The sequence below is a fragment of the Bombyx mori genome, chromosome 3, assembly GCF_030269925.1.
Source record: "Bombyx mori chromosome 3, ASM3026992v2".
NCBI lineage: Eukaryota > Metazoa > Arthropoda > Insecta > Lepidoptera > Bombycidae > Bombyx > Bombyx mori.
Window position 1 is genome coordinate 12,664,401 of NC_085109.1, and position 23,543 is coordinate 12,687,943.

Genomic DNA, 23,543 nt, shown 5'->3' on the forward strand with positions numbered 1-23,543 from the left:
GTACGCCCACTACATAAGTACCACAGTGTACGCCCACTACATAAGTACCACAGTGTACGCCCACTACATAAGTACCACAGTGTACGCCCACTACATAAGTACCACAGTGTACGCCCACTACATAAGTACCACAGTGTACGCCCACTACATAAGTACCACAGTGTACGCCCACTACATAAGTACCACAGTGTACGCCCACTACATAAGTACCACAGTGTACGCCCACTACATAAGTACCACAGTGTACGCCCACTACGTAAGTACCACAGTGTACGCCCACTACGTAAGTACCACAGTGTACGCCCACTACGTAAGTACCACAGTGTACGCCCACTACATAAGTACCACAGTGTACGCCCACTACATAAGTACCACAGTGTACGCCCACTACATAAGTACCACAGTGTACGCCCACTACATAAGTACCACAGTGTACGCCCACTACATAAGTACCACAGTGTACGCCCACTACATAAGTACCACAGTGTACGCCCACTACATAAGTACCACAGTGTACGCCCACTACATAAGTACCACAGTGTACGCCCACTACATAAGTACCACAGTGTACGCCCACTACATAAGTACCACAGTGTACGCCCACTACATAAGTACCACAGTGTACGCCCACTACATAAGTACCACAGTGTACGCCCACTACATAAGTACCACAGTGTACGCCCACTACATAAGTACCACAGTGTACGCCCACTACATAAGTACCACAGTGTACGCCCACTACATAAGTACCACAGTGTACGCCCACTACATAAGTACCACAGTGTACGCCCACTACATAAGTACCACAGTGTACGCCCACTACATAAGTACCACAGTGTACGCCCACTACATAAGTACCACAGTGTACGCCCACTACATAAGTACCACAGTGTACGCCCACTACATAAGTACCACAGTGTACGCCCACTACATAAGTACCACAGTGTACGCCCACTACATCCTTATCCGAACACCTTAAATAAATCTACAAGAACCGCCGAGAAATCTACGAGAACCGCCGAGAAATCTACGATCAAGTGCATTAATAGTCTCAAACTTACATAGTTACAAGTAACGCAAGTATAACAGATGCGCTACTCAGAGAAACTTTTTATTCCTACAGGTCAATGAGAATCAAAGAAAAACCTACGAGAATCAACGAGGCCGGTGCAGAGCGCGCACCGCCTGTCAGTATGGCCGTGTCGGCGCAAATATGACTATTTACCTACTGATCATCAACTAATTACTCTGTCATAAGAAATTGATGTTAAACAGTCCCTTTTATTGTAATTTCAATACTTTAAAATCTTGTAAACACGCTCACGTCTTTAATACTTGTAAACACGCTGACGTGTACGAAGTCCTATAAATACGGCCGTGCTGTCTAGCGTTTAGTCATTCGTGTCCGAGCCGTAGTACAGTTCGGATCTCTCTGTAACGTTGTTATGCTTCTCGTGCAATATACGCAGTTCTCGTGAAGTTTTGTTTTGGAAGCCCAAACATGAGTCATCGTCGAGAACTTAATGACCGTGACGTCAGCAATGGTGACGTCACACTTTTTAAAAACATTCCTTTAGCGTTTCTCCTCCGTCATATATATAGATTTTTCTAGAGGACGCTTCTAGAACATTTCGAATGATATAGAAACGTTATGGTGGAAATCGATCAGTCTCAATCGCCTTCTTTTTTCAACGCTGGGGAATTCATGTACGGATACCCGGTCGAGGCGAGTAACGGATTGGGTTAAGTCGGACTCCGGCGCCTCCAGAGAGGAAGAGGCAGACAAGGAGGGCCAAGGTCCGCCACGTCACCCAATTCTCGTCGTAAGAGACTACGCCTTGAAAAAGACGCGCGAAGTCTCTGTCGCTTAAGAAATTTATTTCTAACACGTGTACGGGAAATGCTTTTTTTTAATGCCCTTATTAGTTTCTCTTGTACCAATGTATAATTTCAACGTAATTTTCACCAACTTTGGAAGACGTCCGATCGAAAATTTGCACGCATTTTAAGAACTGATGGCATTACAACAATCTAATACTGGACTCTGATCATCAGTATGAAAAAAAAACAACATTTTAATTGTTAGAACTAATCTAGATCGCTATTAAAGCGCTTTTTTTTTAAAACTGACTTTACTTATTTTAATGATCATAAATTATTATGCAAGCACAATTTCTACTATTATAGAGTAATTATAAAGAGCGTTTACCCATCTATTTATACACAATTTTACGTCAAATTTTTTGTAAGCATCAGATGGGAATCCAGTTCTTTCTTTAATAAAGCGCTTTTTTTAAAACTGAATTTACTAATTTCAATGATCTTAAATTATTATGCAAGCACTACATATTTCTACTATTAAAGTTAAGTAAATATAAATAGCATATTATTATAAACATCTATATAAAAACAGTTTTACGTAATTTTTTTTATAACGTCAGATGGAAATCTAGTTCATCGAAAAAAACATTATTTGGCATTTTATAAGTAAGTTAATATTAATTTATTTCAAATAAACAATAATCGGTCATATTGTATTACGAAAGGACGTACCTCAATATAAAATGACCTCTTTTAAATTGTTTTATCTGCGAATTCTTTAATACTTTTTTACACTAATCTGTGCAATAATTCTCAGTGAATATGCCTAAACGCGGAGGCCAACAAAGTCTACACTGTTCTAATATAAACTGACAAGATTGACACAAAATGGCCGCAACAATTTATTTATTATCTGTGACCGCCAATCAGCTCAATGGCTGTGGGCATAGATAATAAATACACTTAGATTTTAAGAGTTGCGAGTGTAGTTATTGGCCCGATTGTCACCGTTCTCATAGAACCCGTTGCTTGCGACGAAGGGTTCTGCGAGTAAACTAACCCATAAACACAGCCCACTGAGTTTCTCGTCGGATCTTCTCAGTGGGTCGCGCTTCCGATCCGGTGGTAGATTCTGGGAAGCACGGCTCTTGCTAGGGTAGGTTAGCAACGTCGTCAGGTTGGAGCCCCGCGAGCTCACCTACTAGTTAAGGTTCCGCTGAAATAGCCTTTCAAGGCTATCGGCTTAGGTAGGAAAAAAATGCAATGCTCTTGCAATGGCTAGTGTTAGCAAGTCTTTCAGGTTAAGCCCGTGAGCTCACCTACCCGTTCACGCGAAGTTGGAATATCCCCTTAGACTACCACTGATTAAGTAGGAAAAAAAGATCACTTCAGAAAAGTTTCCCTATATATCCGGACAATTGAACTGCGGCTTTACGAAATATAAAATTGGCAAAACCCTTATCTTATACCTTTAAACGATCATTTATTGTATATATATTATATGAATCTCGGAAACAGCTCCAACGGTTTTCATAAAATTTAGTATACAGGGGATTTCGGAGGCGATAAATCGTTCTAGCTACGATTTATTTTCAGAAAATGTCGTTTTATTCGTGTTTTCAATAATCAACTTTATCGATAATCAACTTTATGACTCTTCCCGACATCTATTGGCGAATAATAATACTATTTTTACTGCTTTAAAGACACAAAAAGATGGCGTTACAAAAAAAAAAAGCCAAGCAAAGCTCGGTCATCATTTAGTTTACGCATAAGTACGATTGACGCAAATGAAGATTACTTTCTATTTACCTACGATACCGTAGATTAGGAAAAATATGAGGAATCTATCACCTCGTATAGTTGTTCCTCGCGTACAGAACAAAATTCCAAACACCCTGAGCCGAAACGTATGAAATAATAGATTATTAAAAGAAACTTGAAATTTTAAGTTATTATAATAATAGTTTTTATTATGAGGAATATAAAACGCTAACGTATGTTCCTCAAGTCGTAATCCTTCTCATTGTAGTAGTCGTCAGATTAATTTCATCATTTATAAACAATCCAAGTAATTTCCTAAATATTCAATGCAATCCAAAATATTATTTAACGATCAGACTTTTCAATATTATTACAAAAGTTCATAGTATTCAAAAGTATTAGACGGTTTTATTAGATTCAGAAAATTGGTTAGAATTTTGTGAAGATGCTATGTAATATTCAGCTGTAGACCATCTCTTCGACTATGGTCTCCCAGGAGTCAGTGGAGGTGACTTCCCAGGAGTCACCGTCGTCTTGGTCGTCGTCTTCCTCTTCGTAGTACGCAAGCTGAAATCAGAAGTTTTCTATGTGAATTGAGTTGTTTTTGTTTTTGTTTAAACTTACTCAGCAAAAACTCCCATGTGCATATCTCAATATTTCACTTTGCTACGCGTCAATCTTAAAGAAGTCTCGGTTTGCATTTTATTGTAGAACAACGTATCCTATGTGCTAAAAAAAAGGGTGCGTGTACTTATGTACGCGCGTAAGAAGTTATATTTAATTTTTTTTTAAATATTAAATAATTAATAATAAATATTTAACGTTAAAAAAAGAATGCTAATAACACTTTTTTTACGAGTGTACATGCGCGAAAGTTCACCTGCGGCTATATTCAGACTCGCCAAGTTACGTCGGTCGTATTGTAATGAGCGATTTAGTGGGCAACTTTATTTCTGTTAATTTTGTGTCACGGTGCGCGCGCATCGTAAAATTTCACTCTCATCAATTTTTCATAACGCACCTAAAGAAGTATAACTTCAAATAAAAATTTTTTTTTTTTCAGGATATAGTTTTTTTAGATTTTCCCGAAAACTACATTTATACACATAAACTGATGGCAGGACCTCTTTTGAGTCCGCACGGGTAGGTACCACCACCCTGCCTATTTCTGCCGTAAAACAGTAATGCGTTTCGGTTTGAAGGGCGGGGCAGCCGTTGTAACCATACTGAGACCTTACAACTGTTATCTCAAGGTGGGTAGCGCATTTACGTTGTAGACGTCTATGGGCTCAGGTAACCACTTAACACCAGGTGGGCCGTGAGCTCGTCCACCCATCTATGCAATAAAAATAAAAAGATTTCAAATTTGCAACGACGATATATCGATTAAAAAATTTAACGCAATCTTTAGGTTTCAATGAGATTGATTAGTGACAGATATTAATACTAAATATTATTATATTCATTTATTCGTTCAGAAATAACATACATAATAATATATTTTACGCATGGCCTTTGACTTGATTACAACTATGAAAGACTTGATTAAAAAAAAATCGTTTTTGTTTATCTGATATGTACTTATTAAAGAGGATTTATATGTTTTTTTTAAATCGATACCGTGACCTTCATATTGACCCTGTTTATCTAAAGGAGTTTAGAAGATTTCGTCACTAAACATCGACAATCAAAAGTTTTTATTATATATTACTAGCTGACCCGGCAAACGTTGTGTTGCCTTAAATAAGATATCTAGGGAAATTCTACAGTAGAAAAAAAAATCTCATTTAACCACATAATACCTCATTATAAAAAAAAAAAAATCCAAAAAATAAAAATAAAATAAAAATGTTTGGGGTGGACAACCCTTTTCATTTAGGGGTATGAAAAATAGATAGTAGCCGATTCTCAGACCTACTGAACATACTATTGATACACAAATAAAACCAAAAAAACATGGCTGAAAAATGTATAGTATTGTATAGCTCTCAAATATATTAAGTGTATAATCTATGATGTATAGTGAGTAAGTAAGACAGGAGACCGGCTTCGTTCTCATCCCTACTATGTGATGTTTGCTGGATGAGTGGTGACACCGGGCGGGGATAGCTGATCGATTGATAGTTGATCAGTAGTCGACCGGCGAGGGCGGGAGATCAAATTCAATTTAAAAAAAATCATAATTAAAGGGACTTGAAATTATAAACTCTGAATAAGAATTTATCGTACTACAATTATAATATTTGATTGCCATCTTGCAACCTTATTGCGGATCTATGCATAGAATAAAAAAAATATTAATCGGGATGGAAAAATAGGGGTTGATCGTATAAGAGTAAAAATTGAGAGTAATATGATGTATTTTATTTTAAGTCATCGCAAACAAAATAAAAAACTTGCCAAAAAAATTAAAGTTTATAATTAACAAATAAAAAATAGGGGTTGATCATTGAGGGATGAAAAATTGAGAGTAACATCAGATTTTTTATTTTAATTCATTACAAAATAAAAATGAAAATCTTGCCAAAAAATTAAAGTTTATAATTAACAAATAAAAAATAGGGGTTGATCGTAGAGGGGTGAAAATTTCAGAGTAATATGAATTTTTTTATTCTACGTCATGACAAAATAAAAACAAAATTCTCGCAAAAAAATTTAGTTTTTAATTAGCAAATAAAAAATAAGGGTTAATCGTAGAGGGGTGAAAATTTAGGGTTGTATGTATTTTTGTATGTTGTATCATAAAAAAATTGAAATTAAAAATTTTGTCTAAAAAATAAATAAATAAATTTAGGGGTGGACTACCCCTAACATTTAGGGGGATGAAAAATAGATGTTGGCCGATTCTCATAGATACCGGATAAGCACAAAAAATTTCATCAAAATCGGTCAAGCCGTTTCGGAGGAGTATGGCAACGAAAACTGTGACACGAGAATTTTATATATTAGATATAAATTAGCATCAACAGTTCGATGTTTTTAATTGAACTTCAATTAACTTTACTCCACTTGAATAGCGGAAGTAATTTTTTGGTATTGATATTTTTTCCCGAATTTTAAACTTTGAATGGCTCTCCTGTAAATGTTGCTAAAATGTCGCTTATCCCAAATAACTTTTCAACTGTGGGCCACTCCCACATATACACTTACACACAACTGGTACGCATTTACATACACCACATTACATTTTATTCCGACACATATTTCAAACGTGTCGATGCGGGTAGGCTCTGACTGAAGTCAACGCGGTGCTGTGCGCGGACGACCTATCGGCGTGACGTCACAGCAAACCGGTTTTGGGTGCGTGTGTCCAATGTAGTCGACTTTTTTTATTATTTTTTTTTTGCTTAGATGGGTGGACGAGCTCACAGCCCACCTGGTGTTAAGTGGTTACTGGAACCCATAGAGATCTACAACGTAAATGCGTCACCCACCTTGAGATATAAGCTCTAAGGTCTCAAGTATAGTTACAACGGCTGCCCCGCCCTTCAAACCGAAACGCATTAGTGCTTCACGGCAGAAATAGGCAGGGCGGTGGTACCTACCCGCGCGGACTCACAAGAGGTCCTACCACCAGTAAAAATGTTTTTAATGTATGTTTTAATATTTTAGGTCTCTTAGATATAAATTCCTTCTTAGTATTTTCGGATTCGTTTTCCCAATAGATACTAGATATTCCGGCGACTTAGTATCAGAAATCGTCATAATTGCTTCAGTGCGCCGCGTAGGGCACCGTTGACCTACATGGCAGTCAACGTGTTAAAACCAAATCGCCTTTCGCTCCCGTCGACATTATTGGACTCACTTCGTTTTCGTGCAACGTCTGCACGGTTTGTACCCTGATCTGGAACATGAAGGCGCGTCCCAGCACGGCCACTGTGCCGCTTAGGAGCAACGGCATGCTGTACCGGCACCTCCACGCAAGCCCCATCAGGAATATGAAAAGACTCTTGCGATTGGCGGCCATTGTCACATTGTACCTGAAATTGGAAGGTTTCTTCAATTACAAACGTCCTTAATAGGCGAATGTAATATCTAATTCAATGCGATTTCTTTATTCTTCGACAATAATTTTAAATCGTATGAACCCTGAATTCGATCATCTATAATAGAAAGCGGAAAAAAATGTTTCTTTAACTTTTTATGTGCTGATTTAAAATATATACATAAAAATTAATATATAGTTTTGGTTTTTTTTGTAAAGCATAGAGTGCAAAGAGTGAGCCCTGAATATCTTATCGATGATTCTCACTGGTGAATCTGAATTCTGTGACAGAGGTAGAATCGTGAATTTTAATAGAAAGTCTCTATCTGAGATTCTTAATTGAATACAACTTTTAAATTAGTTAAAGGGCCGTGGTACACGAACGGGCGGACATTACGAAGTTTACTTTTACAGATTTAAATGAAATGGAAACTGCTATGAGTACTGAAGACTAGATGGACTATTTTTAGATAAAAAAAAATATTGCTTAGATGGGCGGACGAGCTCACAGCCCACCTGGTGTTAAGTGGTTACTGGAGCCCATAGACATCTACAACGTAGATGAGCCACCCACCTTGAGATATAAGTTCTAAGGTCTCAAGTATAGTTACAACGGCTGCCCCACCCTTCAAGCCGAAACGCATTACTGCTTCACGGCAGAAATAGGCAGGGTGATGGTATCTACCCGTGCGGACTTACAAGACATCCTGCCACCAGTAAAAGTGACGATACGAACACGAATATTGTAGCTCGAAGTAGCATTCCGACGCCTCTCTTTATTCATTCCAACACTGCGTACATGTAACATGTTAGTTACGAAATATTACACAATTTATATTTCAATAACTACTTAAAATGTTTAAAGTCACTAAAAACCCTACAAGTTCTTAATTAAAATCAGTATTATGTGACCACTAATGACCTCATTATCTTTGAGGCCGCCGAGCATACGTCGACTTGAAAAACCTTGACAATTTCGATCATTATCGATATCTATTCGTAACTATAATTAAATTCGTTAATAGTTTTGTCTGTTTGTGCCTGACAATCTATATAATGGCTGAATCGATTTAGAAAAAAACATGGTTGTGTATTCATTTGATTTTATTAACAAAATTGTCGAGGATGGAGAAGATAGTGAACAAGATTCACAAATTTTGTCAATAATATACCTTTACGTAAAATTCGTAACAATTAAATATTTTAGACTCGGGCTGCATTAATTATTTCTTTATATATGAACTAGCGGCCCGCTTCGGCTCCGCTCGGGTCTTTAACAAAAATTTCAACGATATTTGACGTTGTTTTATTAGTTAGACATATGCTGTCGCGACACTCTTTGTAAATAATAATGTTTTCTACAAAGTTGTAGTACATTATTTTATTCTTTCATCAATAGTTTTCGCAGGGCACGCGATGTAAAGAATATTTTAGGTAATTTTTTTACACCTTGGGTTACATTATTGGAGTTTTAGTAAGGATACCTATTTTTTTCGAAAAATATTATAGCCTATGTCACTCGGGAATAGTGTTGCTTCCAAACATTGAAATAATTTTTCAAATCGGTTCAGTAGTTTCGGAGCCTATTCAATACAAACAAACAAACAAATCTTTCCTCTTTATAATATTAGTATAGAAGTATAGATTTACTATACTTATTTCTTTATTAACTTCGAAAAAAAACGCAGAGTTTAATAAAAAATTGTACAAGTATGAACATATTGGTATTCAATTGCAGAGCTATTTGATAGTCGCAATACAGGATATTCGCAAATGTGTAACTGCGCCACTATCATTTATTTATTTCTATTATGAACCTGTAAAAATTCCGCGTTCTATTATCAATTCCATTCTTCGTGATAGTAAAATAATTAGGATAGTCGCAAATGTGTAACTGCGTCAATATAATTTATTGATTTCTATTATAAATCTGTAAAAATTCCACGTTCTGTTATCAATTCCATTCTTCATGATAGTAAAATAATTTAATGGTATTACGTAATACTAGCAACCCGCCCTCGTTTCGCTTCGGGAATCTTTAATTTTATTATTGATTATGAAAATAAGATAGCAGATTTTTTCCTACTCACTTGACACTCATCGTTATATATTTTGGGTAATTCACAATATCTATATATATAAAAATGAATTGCTGTTCGTTAGTCTCGCTAAAACTCGAGAACGGCTGGACCGATTTGGCTAATTTTGGTCTTGAATTATTTGTGGAAGGAAGACCAGAGGTTTAAAAGGTAGATAAATATGAAAATGCTCGGAATTAAATAAAAATAACAATTTTGTTTTTCCTTTGATGTGTACCCCGTCCGACGCGACGGATTCCTTTTGTTTGTTTTAAGTTTATTTTATACAAAAGTTTAGGTATTTTATTTATCGATTGAGACACTACAAGGTCTGCCGGGTCAGCTAGTATCTTTATAAATTATAGCCTATATGTTATTCTGATGTGTAAGCTTTATTATAGTATAGTTTCATTCAAATCCACTCAGTAGTTTTTTCGTAAAAGAGTAACAAAAATACATACATCCATACCTACATTCTTACAAACTTTCGCGTTTATAATATTAGCAGGATATTAGATTTACGTAAATTGATTTCGTAATTAGGTTTTTGTTTTTAAGTTTCAACTATATATTTTAGAACTTTAATAGGCTTAAGAACAAATAACTATTTTTCAAAGACATTGTCCGATTACAGAGTCTGCCTAATTTTGAATAACGTTATTGTTATCACCTGTCTTTCTATACGCAAACTTGCATTGCGTGAAAAGGATGCTAGCATAACATGCCTTCTAAAATTCTTACGTTAAACTTTAAACGCCTATAACTCAGAATGATAAACGGCGATTTAAATTGCTTCTGCAATACAAGTACAAACAGTTACGAGGTTTTCTTTTTTTTTTTCATATCATGTGGTCGCGATCCTCAGCAGTAAGGGAACGATATAGGAGAAGCCCTAGCAAGAGCAGTGCTTCGCATAATCTACCGCGGGGTTAGAGTTCTCATTAGCTCACCAAGGAACCATTTGAGGTGACGCTTATATTTGACCGGGATTTCAGAAATTTCGTAGAGTACGTGATCAACAATCAATCTATTGAATAAGATATTGTCCAAGAACAATCAAGATGACAATACATTTTTTTTTCTACCTATGCTGATAGCCTTGAGATGCTATTTCAGCTTCGCTCTAACGTGTAGGTGAGCTCACGGGGTTTAAACCGGAGTGTTGCTAACACTGGCCCTAGCAAGAGCAGTGCTTCGCAGAATCTACCACCGGATCGGAAACGCGACCCACTGAGTGGATCCGGCGAGAAACTAAGTGGACTGTGTCTGTGGGTTAATTTACTCGTCGAGTCCTTCATATTCAATATTCAAACTATAGTTTGATTTAAAATTACCCATTTTTATGGTTCAATTATTATTTTGACATTATTTAGCTGTTATTTTCGAATCTGTTCTACTAACATCAAAATAAAAAATAATACTATTAAAACAATTGCAAAAACTAATGAATAAAAACTCAGAATAAAAAAAAAATTTAAACAAGAAAATTAATTATAAAATAATTTAGAAGAACTACAGATAACAAAATATGAATGTAACTCATAAATAACAAGAAAAAAAAGATAAGGTGGCAAAGGGTAAGAAAAACACATTTGACATACATCCAAGCGTTTATTTTTATGAATTCCATTCATATTCAGTTTATCAATATTATTACTGTATTAGTTATACAGACAGACATAGTGTGTAGGATGAACAGAACTTATATTAGTTGATGTAAATTTTTTACATAAAATTAGGTTTCATTTAGATACACATAGATGATATGGAAATAATACACTTTGATTTGATAAACATAGACATAAAAATTATATATAACAATATACAGTACATTTTGGATAGTAAAGGTCTTATAATTAGATCGATTAGTTAACAGATCGTGTTTAATTATATTCGCTTAAAACTAATATTATAGCAATATATTTATTTCGAGTTACAGGCGCGTTTATGCCAATTTTTGCTTATTTTTGTTGCTTAGGTGGGTGGACGAGCTCACAGTCCTACCGGTGTTAAGTGGTTACTGGAGCCCATAGACATCTATAAGTTAAATGCGCAACCGACCTTGAGATATAATTCTAAGGTCTCAAGTATAGTTACAACGGCTGCCACACCCTTCAAACCGAAACGCATTTTCTGCTTCACGGCAGAAATAGGCGGGGTAGTGGTACCTACCCGTGCTGACTCACAAGAGGTCCTAACACCAGTAAACATTTACGTATCCTCGACGAGTAAATTAACTCATAGACACAGCCCACTGAGTTTCTCGCCGAATCTTCTGAGTGGGTCGCGTTTCCGATCCGGTGGTAGATTCTGCGAAGCACTGCTCTTGCTAGGGCCAGTGTTAGCAAAACATCCGGTTTGAGCCCCGTGAGCTCACCTACACGTCAAGGAGAAGCTGAAATAGCCTCTTAAGGCTATCAGCATAGGTAGGGAAAAGAAAAAGACGTTTCGCCTCTGCTGTGCCGCCTATTCCAATGAGACCTCAGAACGCATGTCAAAATTACAAACGAAGATGAACATATCCTTATTTCGTCACCCATCAATGTTTTTTGGAATTAAAATTTCATCCCTCCATAACATTGAAGTAAAAAAATTTGCTATATTTCCAACACATAAGTTCAATAACGTCTTTCGAAGCGAATTCTAAAGTTGTGACTATAAAATCTACATCATTTTGATATGAGGATCCCAAATTATGGTTTAATTTTTTTCGTATTAGCTCATTGAAATTTTTAAACACTATCAATCAATACGTCCACTGTTCTGTGTATATATATGCAAATGCAACAACGTTTGATTGTATCTATTTAAATCATTATAGAAGAAAATTAAGCAAAAAAAATACTAGCGGTGAGTATTCTATGTAATTCATATGTACCTTTATCTTATTGAAGTCGGTCGAAGTAAGAAATCTACTGTCTAAGAACGCTCTACGTACTACACATATAAAAAGAGAGCAATTACGAAACACACATTCCATTAACCCCGAGGCCCGACCCGTGCCCCCGCAAGGGGATACGAAGACCCGACGAACACACATTCATTCGTCATCGAAATAGTCGACGTGCTCTGCCGGACTAAACTTGCCGGCCTGGAGGACTCGGACGCACTTCTGAGCAGTTACCTCAGGCTTGAGCAAGGTCCCCTGATTCTTGAAAGAAGTGAAAACTTCGCGCAAATTCTCATTGACCGCCTCCGCCAATACGTAGTCGATCATGGCGGTCTCGACAGGTCCCGGGGAGTAGTTGAGCACGCGAACGTGCTTCTTCTCCTCGGCCAAGACCTTGAAGTACATCTCCCTTGCGGCTTTACCGCTGCAATAGTACGCCATTCCGCTCATAGGCTTGATGGCGCAGAGAGACGTTATGTTAACGATCACGAGCCTATCCTCTATCTCATCAAAAATCTTAAGGAATTGCGTATTCAAAGCGATCACATTGAAAACGTTCAAATCGTAGTACTCTCTTAATTCCGGAACATTCTCCATTTGTGCGGTATCGATGGACAAGTTACCTAACGAGCCTACGTTGTGGAATATAATACTTGCCGCGAAATCGGATACGCTCCTTCCTTTTAGAGAGCGAACAATCACGTCGTGCATCTGTCTCGGCGATGCCTTACTCAAGTCTATCGATTCATAGACAACACTCACGTTGTCCGACTCGCAGAGGGCGGCGGTGATGGCGAGCTGATCTTTGTTACGTGCCAGGAGCAGGATAACGGATTTCGGACCGAGAAGTTTCGCAACCTCCACGGCAATGGCCCGCCCGATGCCCTGGGAGGCGCCGGACAGGACGCAGTACGTGGTGCCGGATAAATCGATGCTAGACGACATAGCCATTTTTACTCACAAAGCTTATTCAGACTCCGGTTTGTCCTCCAATAGTTTATCGGCCTCTGTGTCCCCGATAACAGGGTCGAGATCGCAGCCCTCCCGGAGCAAACGACCGATGCAATCGGCTCTGTACGCTGATAAGTTTTCCACCACCTTGTTCTTCGATCGGACCGCTTTTAATTTTCTTTCTGAAATGAAAGTTACGTGTAAACTTTTATAATAATACCACAACTATATGGGCATTCGTTCGATCAACTTTTTTTGGTATTAACTTTTTGGTAATTTTGATGATAGTTAAGTTTGGTATTTTCATTTTTAGGAGGCAGTCTCCTCCCGGTAATGGTCACGTAGCGACTTGAGAGAGTTGAGGCTGCGCCGCACGCTACCGTCACTCTAGCGCGCTGGCACCAATAGAATGGGACGACGCGTCGGCGGCGGCTGCGAACTGCGAAACGGCCCGCGTTGTCGCCGTCGCTGCCGTCGCCAAACTGACTGTGGAAGAGCAACCCGGTCGGCGGTGTATCGCGTTCCGACCCGGCAAGCTGGTTCTGACCCAGCGGAGCATCCCGAAACACCAGCGGCATCGCCTGGGTGGCCGGGTAGGGCCGCCGTACCGCGGAGACCGACGTGGTTGGTCTTCGACTATCGCCTCGCCGACCCGTCGGTCGGGCGTCCTCTGGGTGGCGCCGCGTGCCTGGTTGTAGTGTTGACTGCGGAAACCCCCCTACTCTGAACGGGTTCTAACCCCGGACGGAGATCGGACGTTTTAGTATTTTTAGACCTCACATGTGTGAGAGTGCAGGGGAGTCGTTTAGTGGGTAGGGTCCTAAAATTTTTTGGGCCCCAGGTCTGCTCCCTACACCTTGTAGAAAGTCCCACATACCCGCGCGCCCCCTAGGCGCGGGGACCTCGTAGGATGTTCTGACTACGACCCGAAAAAAAAAAAATATTTTCAAACCATTTCAACATTGTAATCGGTTCCTGGACTTATATTTAAGTATCTAAACATTATATATGTCAACATACAAATAGTATTTTCTGAATGTGCAAGGCCTGCAAAATAAATAAAAGCTTATCTCAGTCTATAAGAAAGAAACTCATATAATTTATAGCACTTTGTTATAATTGCTACGATTATTGATGAAAATATATTACTATCTTTCATTTAATGTTGGTGTGCCTTTTGTTTGATTTTATGATCATCATTAGTAAATCTAATAATACAACATCACGAATGATCTTCGATTTTTAATATTCAATCCTATCCTATATTCCTTGAATGTGGCCGGGAACTGTGAACCGGTATCTACTTCATCTGTTCTGAGACACAATGAGACTAGAATACTCTTGTCAGGTACTCTTAAATCAGTCACCCTGTTTCTTAAACATCGTCCCTTCTTAATTAACAATTCTTTTACCGTTTAATGCCAAGTTTTTTTATTGTTATTATAATATTATTCAATGTAATAAATACTTCACAGTTTTCTTGGTCATGGATGCCTAATGACATGGCCATCATTATGTGTAGAGAATGTGAGTCGAATGACATGTAAGTTTATGGTTGAAGCCGTAACTGCAAAACTATATGTGACAACTGCACAACTTGACTTGTACAGTTATTAATGTTGTTCCTATAGTTGGCACTAATACATTCTGAATTTTTTTTTTTTTAATTTCTTTCCATTTTTATAAATGTAGTTCCTTACTATACACCTATTAATCTTAAAAAATCAGTAAACAATCTTATCATTAACACAATCACCAAAGATGGAAATGATATAATAATTCAACAATGCAAAATTTAAAAAGTAAAGAATTAAATTACACCATAATATGCAAGTCAAGGCGAATGATAGTAAAACTCGTAAAAAAACACTATTAACTTACCCAACAAGGCTAGATATTGAGGTGAATCCGCTAACTTCTCGGTCGATGGTTGAAAATTATCTTCGAAATTCGATATAATTCCTTTATTCCCTACTTCAGAGCCCCAAGGATCCATCTATAAACATGACAATATTAACATTAATAAACTCCAAATCAAGGGTCTAGTAATATAATAAAAGTTAAGAACCACTTACTCAAGCGAAGGCCACGAGCTAAGTGTTAACCGTGATAGCTTACAGCGGTATCAAAGCGAAATGTGCATGTATGGGTAAATAAATTAAATTGAATCTATATGAACATTGTAACCCAACAGAATAGGAAGGTCTTTGGTCAGTTGGTCGATATTGGCTTGCTATAATGGCTCGAGGTTTGACGTTGACATTTGAAGTTAGGCGAATCAAAAATTTTATTATGTTGACAGATGACATTAAAGTTTGAATTTATAGATTGTGAATTTTAAAGTGGTAGTAGGCTTTTTGGCGGGAACATGAGGAGCGATATTTCGTTAATTTAATGTTTCTGCAGGCTTGAACTGCGGGAAAATGAAACAAAGTCGTTGGGTTAGCTTCTCGTGTTCTTCCAAAAAATCCGCTTAAGTTTTAATAAATGACTAACTATCATTTTACTGAGCCTTTGTTTCATCGTATTATGTCATCTGGTTTCATTTATGTTAGAGAATTTGTCACTACTCGGCCCCTCTACTCAGTGACGTCAGGTGGTGGGGCGAGAGTCACGTCATCGCGCCAGGCTAGCCGGCCGGTTTAGATCGTCGGTCACTTGGCTGCGGGCGCTCGGATGCAACGGACGTGTAATCCAGTGCTAATTATTGTGGTGTCGTGATTAATTAATTCCTAGTTGTCGTAATTGTTTTTCGTTCTGATAAATCATCTTTAAAGTGTCATTTTCTTATTTTTAAAAAACCCTCTTTCACTTCTGATTTCTAATATTTAATTTTATTTCAATTGATTACAGTCTCAAATAAATCAATTTCATCTCATTTCACTCCATATAATTTTTTTTCATATACCAGATTAATGATGTAGTATACATGTAATAAATAATTGTAGTGATGTAAATTTCTTACCTGAAATTAACATTTATAATTTGATGTCATTGTCAATCTGTTTTATTAGTTATTTGTCAACGTATCTAATGTAACTAAACAAATTTTACTGTTAATTTTAGCTAATTAAAACCTTATATTCATTAAAGGTTTTCTCTTATTACATGTAGATTTTTATACACTTAGCAAGACAAAGCAACAATGGCATCGCAAGAAGCCAATAAAAGCCCAGATACCAGGCCATAAACTCCAAAAAAAAGCTAATTGACATACGGTACCGTACCTACTTAACAAGAAAAAAAAGACGTGCGTGCATGGAGTTAATAAGTACCTACGTGCGTGATAGTGAGTTTGACAGTGACAGGACAGAGACCTACAGGCATAGACCTATATAGTAGGGACACGACATATTGTTCTATACGTACAATTGCTTATATAAATAGCACCCATTTTGAAGGCACATACATAAACATATATCTATCTCGTTCTTACTCAGCACTTTAACTCGCAGGAAAACAATATAACAGTACTAGCTTTTACCCGCGACTTCGTCCGCATAAGTTTTTTTGTTTTCTCCCGGCTATAAGTCCCCCTGCAACAATGTCCCACTATCGTGTTCCAGTCCTCAACTTCACATCAAAATTTGTTCAAAAGCAACCTAAGCTACATAATGGATAGCTCCGAATGTTTCCTTAGTAAATATAAAAAGTAAATAATGTAAATCGGTTTAAAATACTACTAACTACCTACCTGCCAACCCCCGATGTTAGACAGTGTGACATCCGTAACATCGTCTGCGTAGGAAGTACTAACTTAATGTAAGTAGTATAATAATGTAGGAAGCTAAAAATAAGAGGCCTTATTACTGTAGTACATTTTTGTAAACTATGTTCTTTGTTTTCCCTCTCTGGCCAACACATGGAGATTCTGTGGACTTGAAACACGTGAGCAAGCCACGTATAATTGTCCGTGAGAAAAACAACTCTTTTCTAAATTAATGCCGGCTACTTTTAATGTTTGCCCCTGAGCTTTATTTATCGTCATAGCGAATGCGATTTTCAGCGGAAACTGTAATCTCTTAAACTGGAATGGCAAATCTGTCGGAATTATGGGTATACGGGGGATTAAAACGTTCTCTCCTTTTGCCATTCCAGTCATAATGATTGCTTTTACAATATTGCGACCGAGGTGTGTCACTTGCAACCGTGTGCCATTACACAGTCTTGGTGCATCTAAATTCCGCATTAAAAGGACAGGAACGCCTACTTTCAGCCTCGTTTGTGTGAAGGTACTCCCGACAGTTCTAAAGAATTAAGAAATTCTACAGGGTATGATGTTACTTGTTCAGTATCCATTACAGTGTCTACAGAGAGAAACTCAACAATATCACCTTCCACGCGTGACATAATTTGCTCGTTTATCTGTCCCACCATTTCATTCGTCGGCGCTAAAATTGCTCTTTCACATAACCAGTCTCTATTCCTCATATTAGTTAGCAGTTCGCTATAGACGAAGTTATTTAGATCATCTGGATTATGCACAACATTGCAGAATTCACGATCCAATGTAATCATGCCATTACCATCCTTTGCCATACGATCTTCTCCAATTTTAAGAAGAGCAGCAGCATATTGTCCAGATTGTACATCATTGTGTAGTTGCACTCTCATATTTGTAGACAGACTAAACGTTTTTACGTGCACCCATAACGTTGACGCTTTTAAACACGCATTTATTTCATCTGCAGGGGTGCCTTTAGTGATAACCGGCAAAGTCTGTCTAAAATCGCCCGCTAAAAGTACCACCATCCCCCCCATGATATTTGGATTCTTTATATTAACCAAGTCTTATAAAAATCCGTTCAGACGTTAAGGCGTGAATGAGGTAAACTTTTAAACCAAACTATTAAAAATCACTAACTTAATTAGTTTTCTGCCTACTGCCTACGCCTTAAGTACGATAGCATGAATATTAATAGCCCATATCCTTTTCTAGGTTACTATCTATCACCTAACTAAATTTCATCAAAATCCGTTCAGCCGTTTAGGCATTATAGAGCAAAACTCCCACCAAAAACCATAAAAAAATCACTAACTCAATTCAGTTTTCTGCCTACTTCCTACCCCCTAAGTACTATGACGTGATCATTTTGATCTTATATCCGTTTTTAGGTAACCATCTATTACCTTACTAAATTTCATCAAGATCTGTTCAGCCTTTTATACGTGAAAGAGCAAAAGTCCCAACAAAAACGACTAAAAATCACTAACTCAATTTAGTTATCTGCCTACTGCCTACCCCCTAAGAACGATGGCGTGATTATTTATAGCCTATGACCATTTCTAGGTTATCATCTATCACCATACCAAATTTCATCAAAATCCGTTCAGCCGTTTAGGCGTGAAAGAGGAACAGACAGACAGACAGACAGACAGAGTTACTTTCGCATTTATAATATTAGTATGGATTTCAGTGCGTACATAAAATGAAACATGAATATACATAAATATCTCCGTCTCCGTCTAATGAGGCCGAAAATCCGCCATGTTTAGCGCGCCAAATGTCATTGTCACGTCAGTTCGGCCGTCTGTTTTGGGTTGTACATTATTTATTGACTTTGATATCGATTTAATATGATTGATTATATAAAATTTCATAATTTATCATGCTTAAAACATACAAAAATAATAATTAAAATGTATTTTATAGGATCTCAAGAAAGTCGATGCCCTAAAACTATTATCTATATGTATTTAAATTCATTATGGAGCCCTCATCCGAAAAATCCATTTTTCGGTCGGAATCTATTGATCATGACACTAATCATAAATACCACTTTAAAATATGTCATCAAAACATATTTAGACATTCTGTTTAGATATTTCGGGAAAAAGGCTACCGACAAAATCTCTTCGGAACTATTTAAATAAAATAGTTTTATTCCGCAGTGAGTAAAACACTATTGTAAATTTGTTAAATATTTAATAATTAAGTGATTTTAGAGAGGAAGTCACAAGGAATGACGTTTGTAATTAATGAATAAATGTTCTGTAGGTGTTTTTTTTTTCACGCGGTCCCTTGATAAGTTTAAAATTTGAATCACTCTCAAGCGAAAGTGATTCAAATGGTGCGGCGCACCTTCCTTGGGGTGCGCTGCGGTAGTATGTTACGGACTTTAGAGTCAGCAAAACAATTAAAATAGATTGTTATAGTCTAAGAAAAACACGTACTCAAAATACGATAACATTTAGCATGCTAGAAATGGGCTGATGGCTTTGAACTACGCCATATCTTTATGTTTTGCGACAAACGACAGCTTTATAAAATCAGTGTAGCAACTTTTAAAAATCATCATATCGTTTACTTGGCAAATTCGAAGGACGAACTTGTCTTAGATTTCACCCATCTAAATCATATCATATTTGCACATAACAATATACCTACTTACTTCCCATTAAAGTATAAATTCTACAAATAAATAATACTCAACAATATTTAAAAAAATGAGCCAAGAACGTTTTCGATAAAACCTGATAACATTGAATTCTTTTGTACAGCACTAAAGCCGCCATGTTTTGTGGCCAGATGACGTCACAGTGGCACGAAATTTTGGTTGACGTTTCATTTCCATAGGTTTCCTACTTCATTGCCTACAGGACTACAGGATGGTAATAGGTAATCACTGAGGTACTGAAAGTCGTGTTGGCCTTTATTTTACTTTATAAAACGACGACGTTTGCTCTCCGTGAGTAATATTTGACATAGACAGACACTCCCAAATTAGCTGACATTTTAGAAAGAGAACCTCCATCTATGGATTGGTCAAAGACATTTTATATAATTTCGTTTTAAAATTGAAGTGCCCAGTGCTTGATTGCGTCAAATTAGAATATGTTTAACGGCCAGTATTTTTATATTCTGTTGCGTCCTAACTAGTTACAATTGGATTTGAGTTCAAGTAAAAAATAAATAAAAAATTACCTAATTAATATTATTCTGTAGTTCTAAATTGAAAAAGTTCAGATTTTTTTTTAATCTCTGGCCTTGAAATTGGCGTGAAAGTGAAGAGTAAAGTTTTGTGAATTGTTTTATTTCTTTCATTTGGTGTTTTTTCAGTTTTAAATGTGTACGGTGGCTTATGAACTGTTTCGAAACTGTGAAAGTGCACAAATGAGGAAGAATGAAATAAAGTCACTGGTCCTTATTTCTTCCCAATAATCTACTGAAAAGTCTCGGTACATAACTAAGCGCCATTTTACTGAGACTATATTTCATTCTATCTCACTTTGTTTCATTTAATTTCATCCCAATTGATTAAAGTCTCAAATTAAACAACGTCGTCTCATTTTGCTTCATATTTCTGGTACAATGGAGAAATTAGAAGATTTGGCTTAAAGGTCTCATTACCAGGTCACATAATCTCAATCCAAAAAAAAACTCACTCCAAGAGCCAGCGTTGCCAACTCGAAATTCGTCAAGGTGGGAGATAGGGTTCTACAAGTTGGTAGTTTCCAACAAACACTACTATGAAAAGTTGGTAGATCTACCGAAAAGTTGGTAGAGTTGGCAACGCTGCCAAGAGCACTGGGTTTCTTTGTTTTGTTATTCCGTTATTCATATGGAGGATAGAGGTAAGGAGACCCGTCTCTGTGTGTGAAAAAGTGTCTGTTAAAATCTCCTAAATAAGGGTGGCGCTACAGTAGCAACCAGGTAAATTGTTGAAAAGGCCCTGAAAGCAACGAATAAATAATTATTTAAACGTAGCCTGAAAGTTATTAGACTGATAGAGAAATAAAAAAGGACGAAAGAACTTCCGTCTCGTTATGGCGCACTTTTCAAAATAAGCATAAAATGAAAACCGAAGTTTTATAATTATGTAAGTGTGTGCTTATCATTTCTTAACGCTTGATCAATATAACATTTAGGAAGTAATACAAAAAATAAAATTTGCGAATTGTAAAAGTAGAAAACAAAAGTTCTTAAAAAGCAAAATAATAAAAGTAAATTTCTTATAATAAGTCACTTTTAAAATAGAGGTAAAAATTCATGATATTAATTAATGAAGAATATAAAAAGAATTGATATTTAAAAACATTTAGGCTTGCATTAAAAGATAATGAGTATGTTTAAAGTTGCAAATTAAAATTTATTTAAGAAAAAAACTATTATATACAAAAACATTTTTTAAAGATATAAGTTTTACTCTTAACTCAGTAATTTGGCATTTTTCCTATTCATTTTCAGATTTTGCTAGAAAATGAGCTCTCCTTCCTCCTCCTTCAGTCGATCACTCATTGCTGAGCATCATGATGCGCCCGCCTGTGTGCTTTTTTTGTAATTTGTAACTACTTTAGTCGGTCAGTGGCACAGTGAAGTGCTTGGCTCAGTCTCATGTCCAGACACTCGGAAAATAAAGCACGCATCACAATATTAATAATTTTTTTCTTAATATAATATAATAAAATATATTTCAATAATTTTCTTAGTTAATTCATTTTCATGCTCAAAACATCCAACTTTACGCCCACTTGGACAACTTTTCACCACGCAAATTTTGCCCATTATTGATATTATTATGTATTACAATGTATTATAACAGTAAGCACTACAAAATCACAAAGTATTTTATTTAAAGCGGATAAGAAAATGCAATCGACGTCTCCACGTTTTACCACAACAATAATTTTAGGTTATATTAACGAAATTAGTTTTGACTACGTAAACATGTGAGGTCTTGTATATTACACTGTCACTAACTACTCTAGTCATTAAATATATTGAATTTCCTAACTCAGCATACTTCAATCAGTTAACTTTAACAACTGCTTAATTCACATACCCTGTGCCTATGCTAGCGCCATTCTGGAGGATTGTTTAACTATTATTTAGTGCTGAAAGTGGGACACTTTTTCAAGCTTCCTCCCATATGAGACGGTTCTCCTTACCTCTACCCCCATAGTTATTCAGGCTTCCTTCTGAAAACCCTGGTTTTCACTGTACGTTAGACGCATTGTGTTAATTTGTACGAATCAATGAATAAAAATATTAAATTGATGGAATTTAAATGATCAATATTAATATACTGATAATTTAGATGGTGTCAATTTTGTGATTTAAATATTGTCAAAGGAATGTTGCTGGGGATACAATTAAAAATACTGAGCAGTTATTTTTTTTTAAACGAACGCTTTTTTTTTTATTTATAATAAGAATTAGCAGTTTTTGAAGTCGTCGTTGCCTAAAAGACGTCCGGTGCATTCGTGTTGAGCGATGCAGCGGTGTTCGAATCCCAGGCGGGTACCAATTTTTCTAATGAAATACGTACTCAACAAACATTTACGATTGACTTCCACGGTGAAGGAATAACATCGTGTCATAAAAATAAAACCCGCAAAATTATAATTTGCGTAATTACTGGTGGTAGGACCTCTTATGAGTCCGCGCGGGTAGGTACCCCCACCCTGCCTATTCTTGCCGTGAAGCAGTAATGCGTTTCGGTTTGAAGGGGTAGCCGTTGTAACTATAATTGAGACCTTAGAACTTATATCTCAAGGTGGGTGGCGCATTTACGTCGTAGATGTCTATGGGTTCCAGTAATCACTTAACACCAGGTGGGCTGTGAGCTCGTCCACGCATGTAAGCAATAAAAAAAAAGTTTTATTAAAAATTCATTTGTTATTATTATTTTTAAATTATTTGTTGGTTCTTTCACCAAATCTAAACAATAGTGGATTTCTTTTGTTTCATTTGCGTTTTCACCACTAGGTATATATATCACGTCAGTAATAAGACCAAAACAGTTTCAGTATTTATAGTATATAATAGATAGAATAGATAATAGACGATAAGTTTAAATGATATCGTCTTTCATTTCTCCTTGACTACATCACTAAAAAAATCAAAACGAAATATCGCACTTTGAACTAGGCACTTGAATCTTTTACCTCGTCTTAATGTTGACTCTTAAATTTATATTTTCAATTTTAAATTTTCCTATTTTAATTTTCTTCGGTTGCTGTGGATGAGATCAAAAATATTAACCTGCCCATAAAATCGAATGCGGTGGTTTGTCATCATATAAGTTACCATATGATTGTCACAATTCTGTGC

The 23,543-nt window shown here is 36.6% G+C and overlaps 1 protein-coding gene and 1 long non-coding RNA gene across 4 annotated transcripts; one reads left to right on the top strand and one right to left on the bottom strand.

Annotated features, from left to right (window-relative positions):
• Window positions 1–6,228: 6,228 nt before the first annotated feature.
• Window positions 6,229–15,764, bottom strand: LOC101740774 (sepiapterin reductase). 3 transcript variants are annotated; one of them, XR_009977024.1, is made up of 4 exons: window positions 15,565–15,745; window positions 15,371–15,485; window positions 13,500–13,671; window positions 6,229–7,565 (listed from the first exon to the last, which is right to left on the bottom strand). XR_009977024.1 is itself a non-coding variant. In XM_004924359.5 (3 exons), exon 3 carries the CDS (start codon window positions 13,487–13,489, stop codon window positions 12,689–12,691), a length of 801 nt encoding a protein of 266 aa, XP_004924416.1. In that variant the 5' UTR covers window positions 13,490–13,671; window positions 15,371–15,485; window positions 15,565–15,764; the 3' UTR covers window positions 11,240–12,688. The 3 variants fall into 3 exon arrangements, 2 of the variants coding, with proteins under 2 accessions (XP_004924416.1, XP_062532974.1); XM_004924359.5 differs by lacking the exon at window positions 6,229–7,565 and having other exon boundaries at window positions 11,240–13,671; window positions 15,565–15,764; XM_062676990.1 differs by lacking the exon at window positions 6,229–7,565 and having other exon boundaries at window positions 11,240–13,738; window positions 15,311–15,485; window positions 15,565–15,759.
• Window positions 15,765–20,567: 4,803 nt separating this feature from the next.
• Window positions 20,568–21,911, top strand: LOC134201824 (uncharacterized). The gene is made up of 2 exons (XR_009977079.1): window positions 20,568–21,309; window positions 21,678–21,911. It is a non-coding gene; the product is annotated as an uncharacterized LOC134201824 (long non-coding RNA).
• The last annotated feature ends 1,632 nt before the right edge of the window (window positions 21,912–23,543 follow it).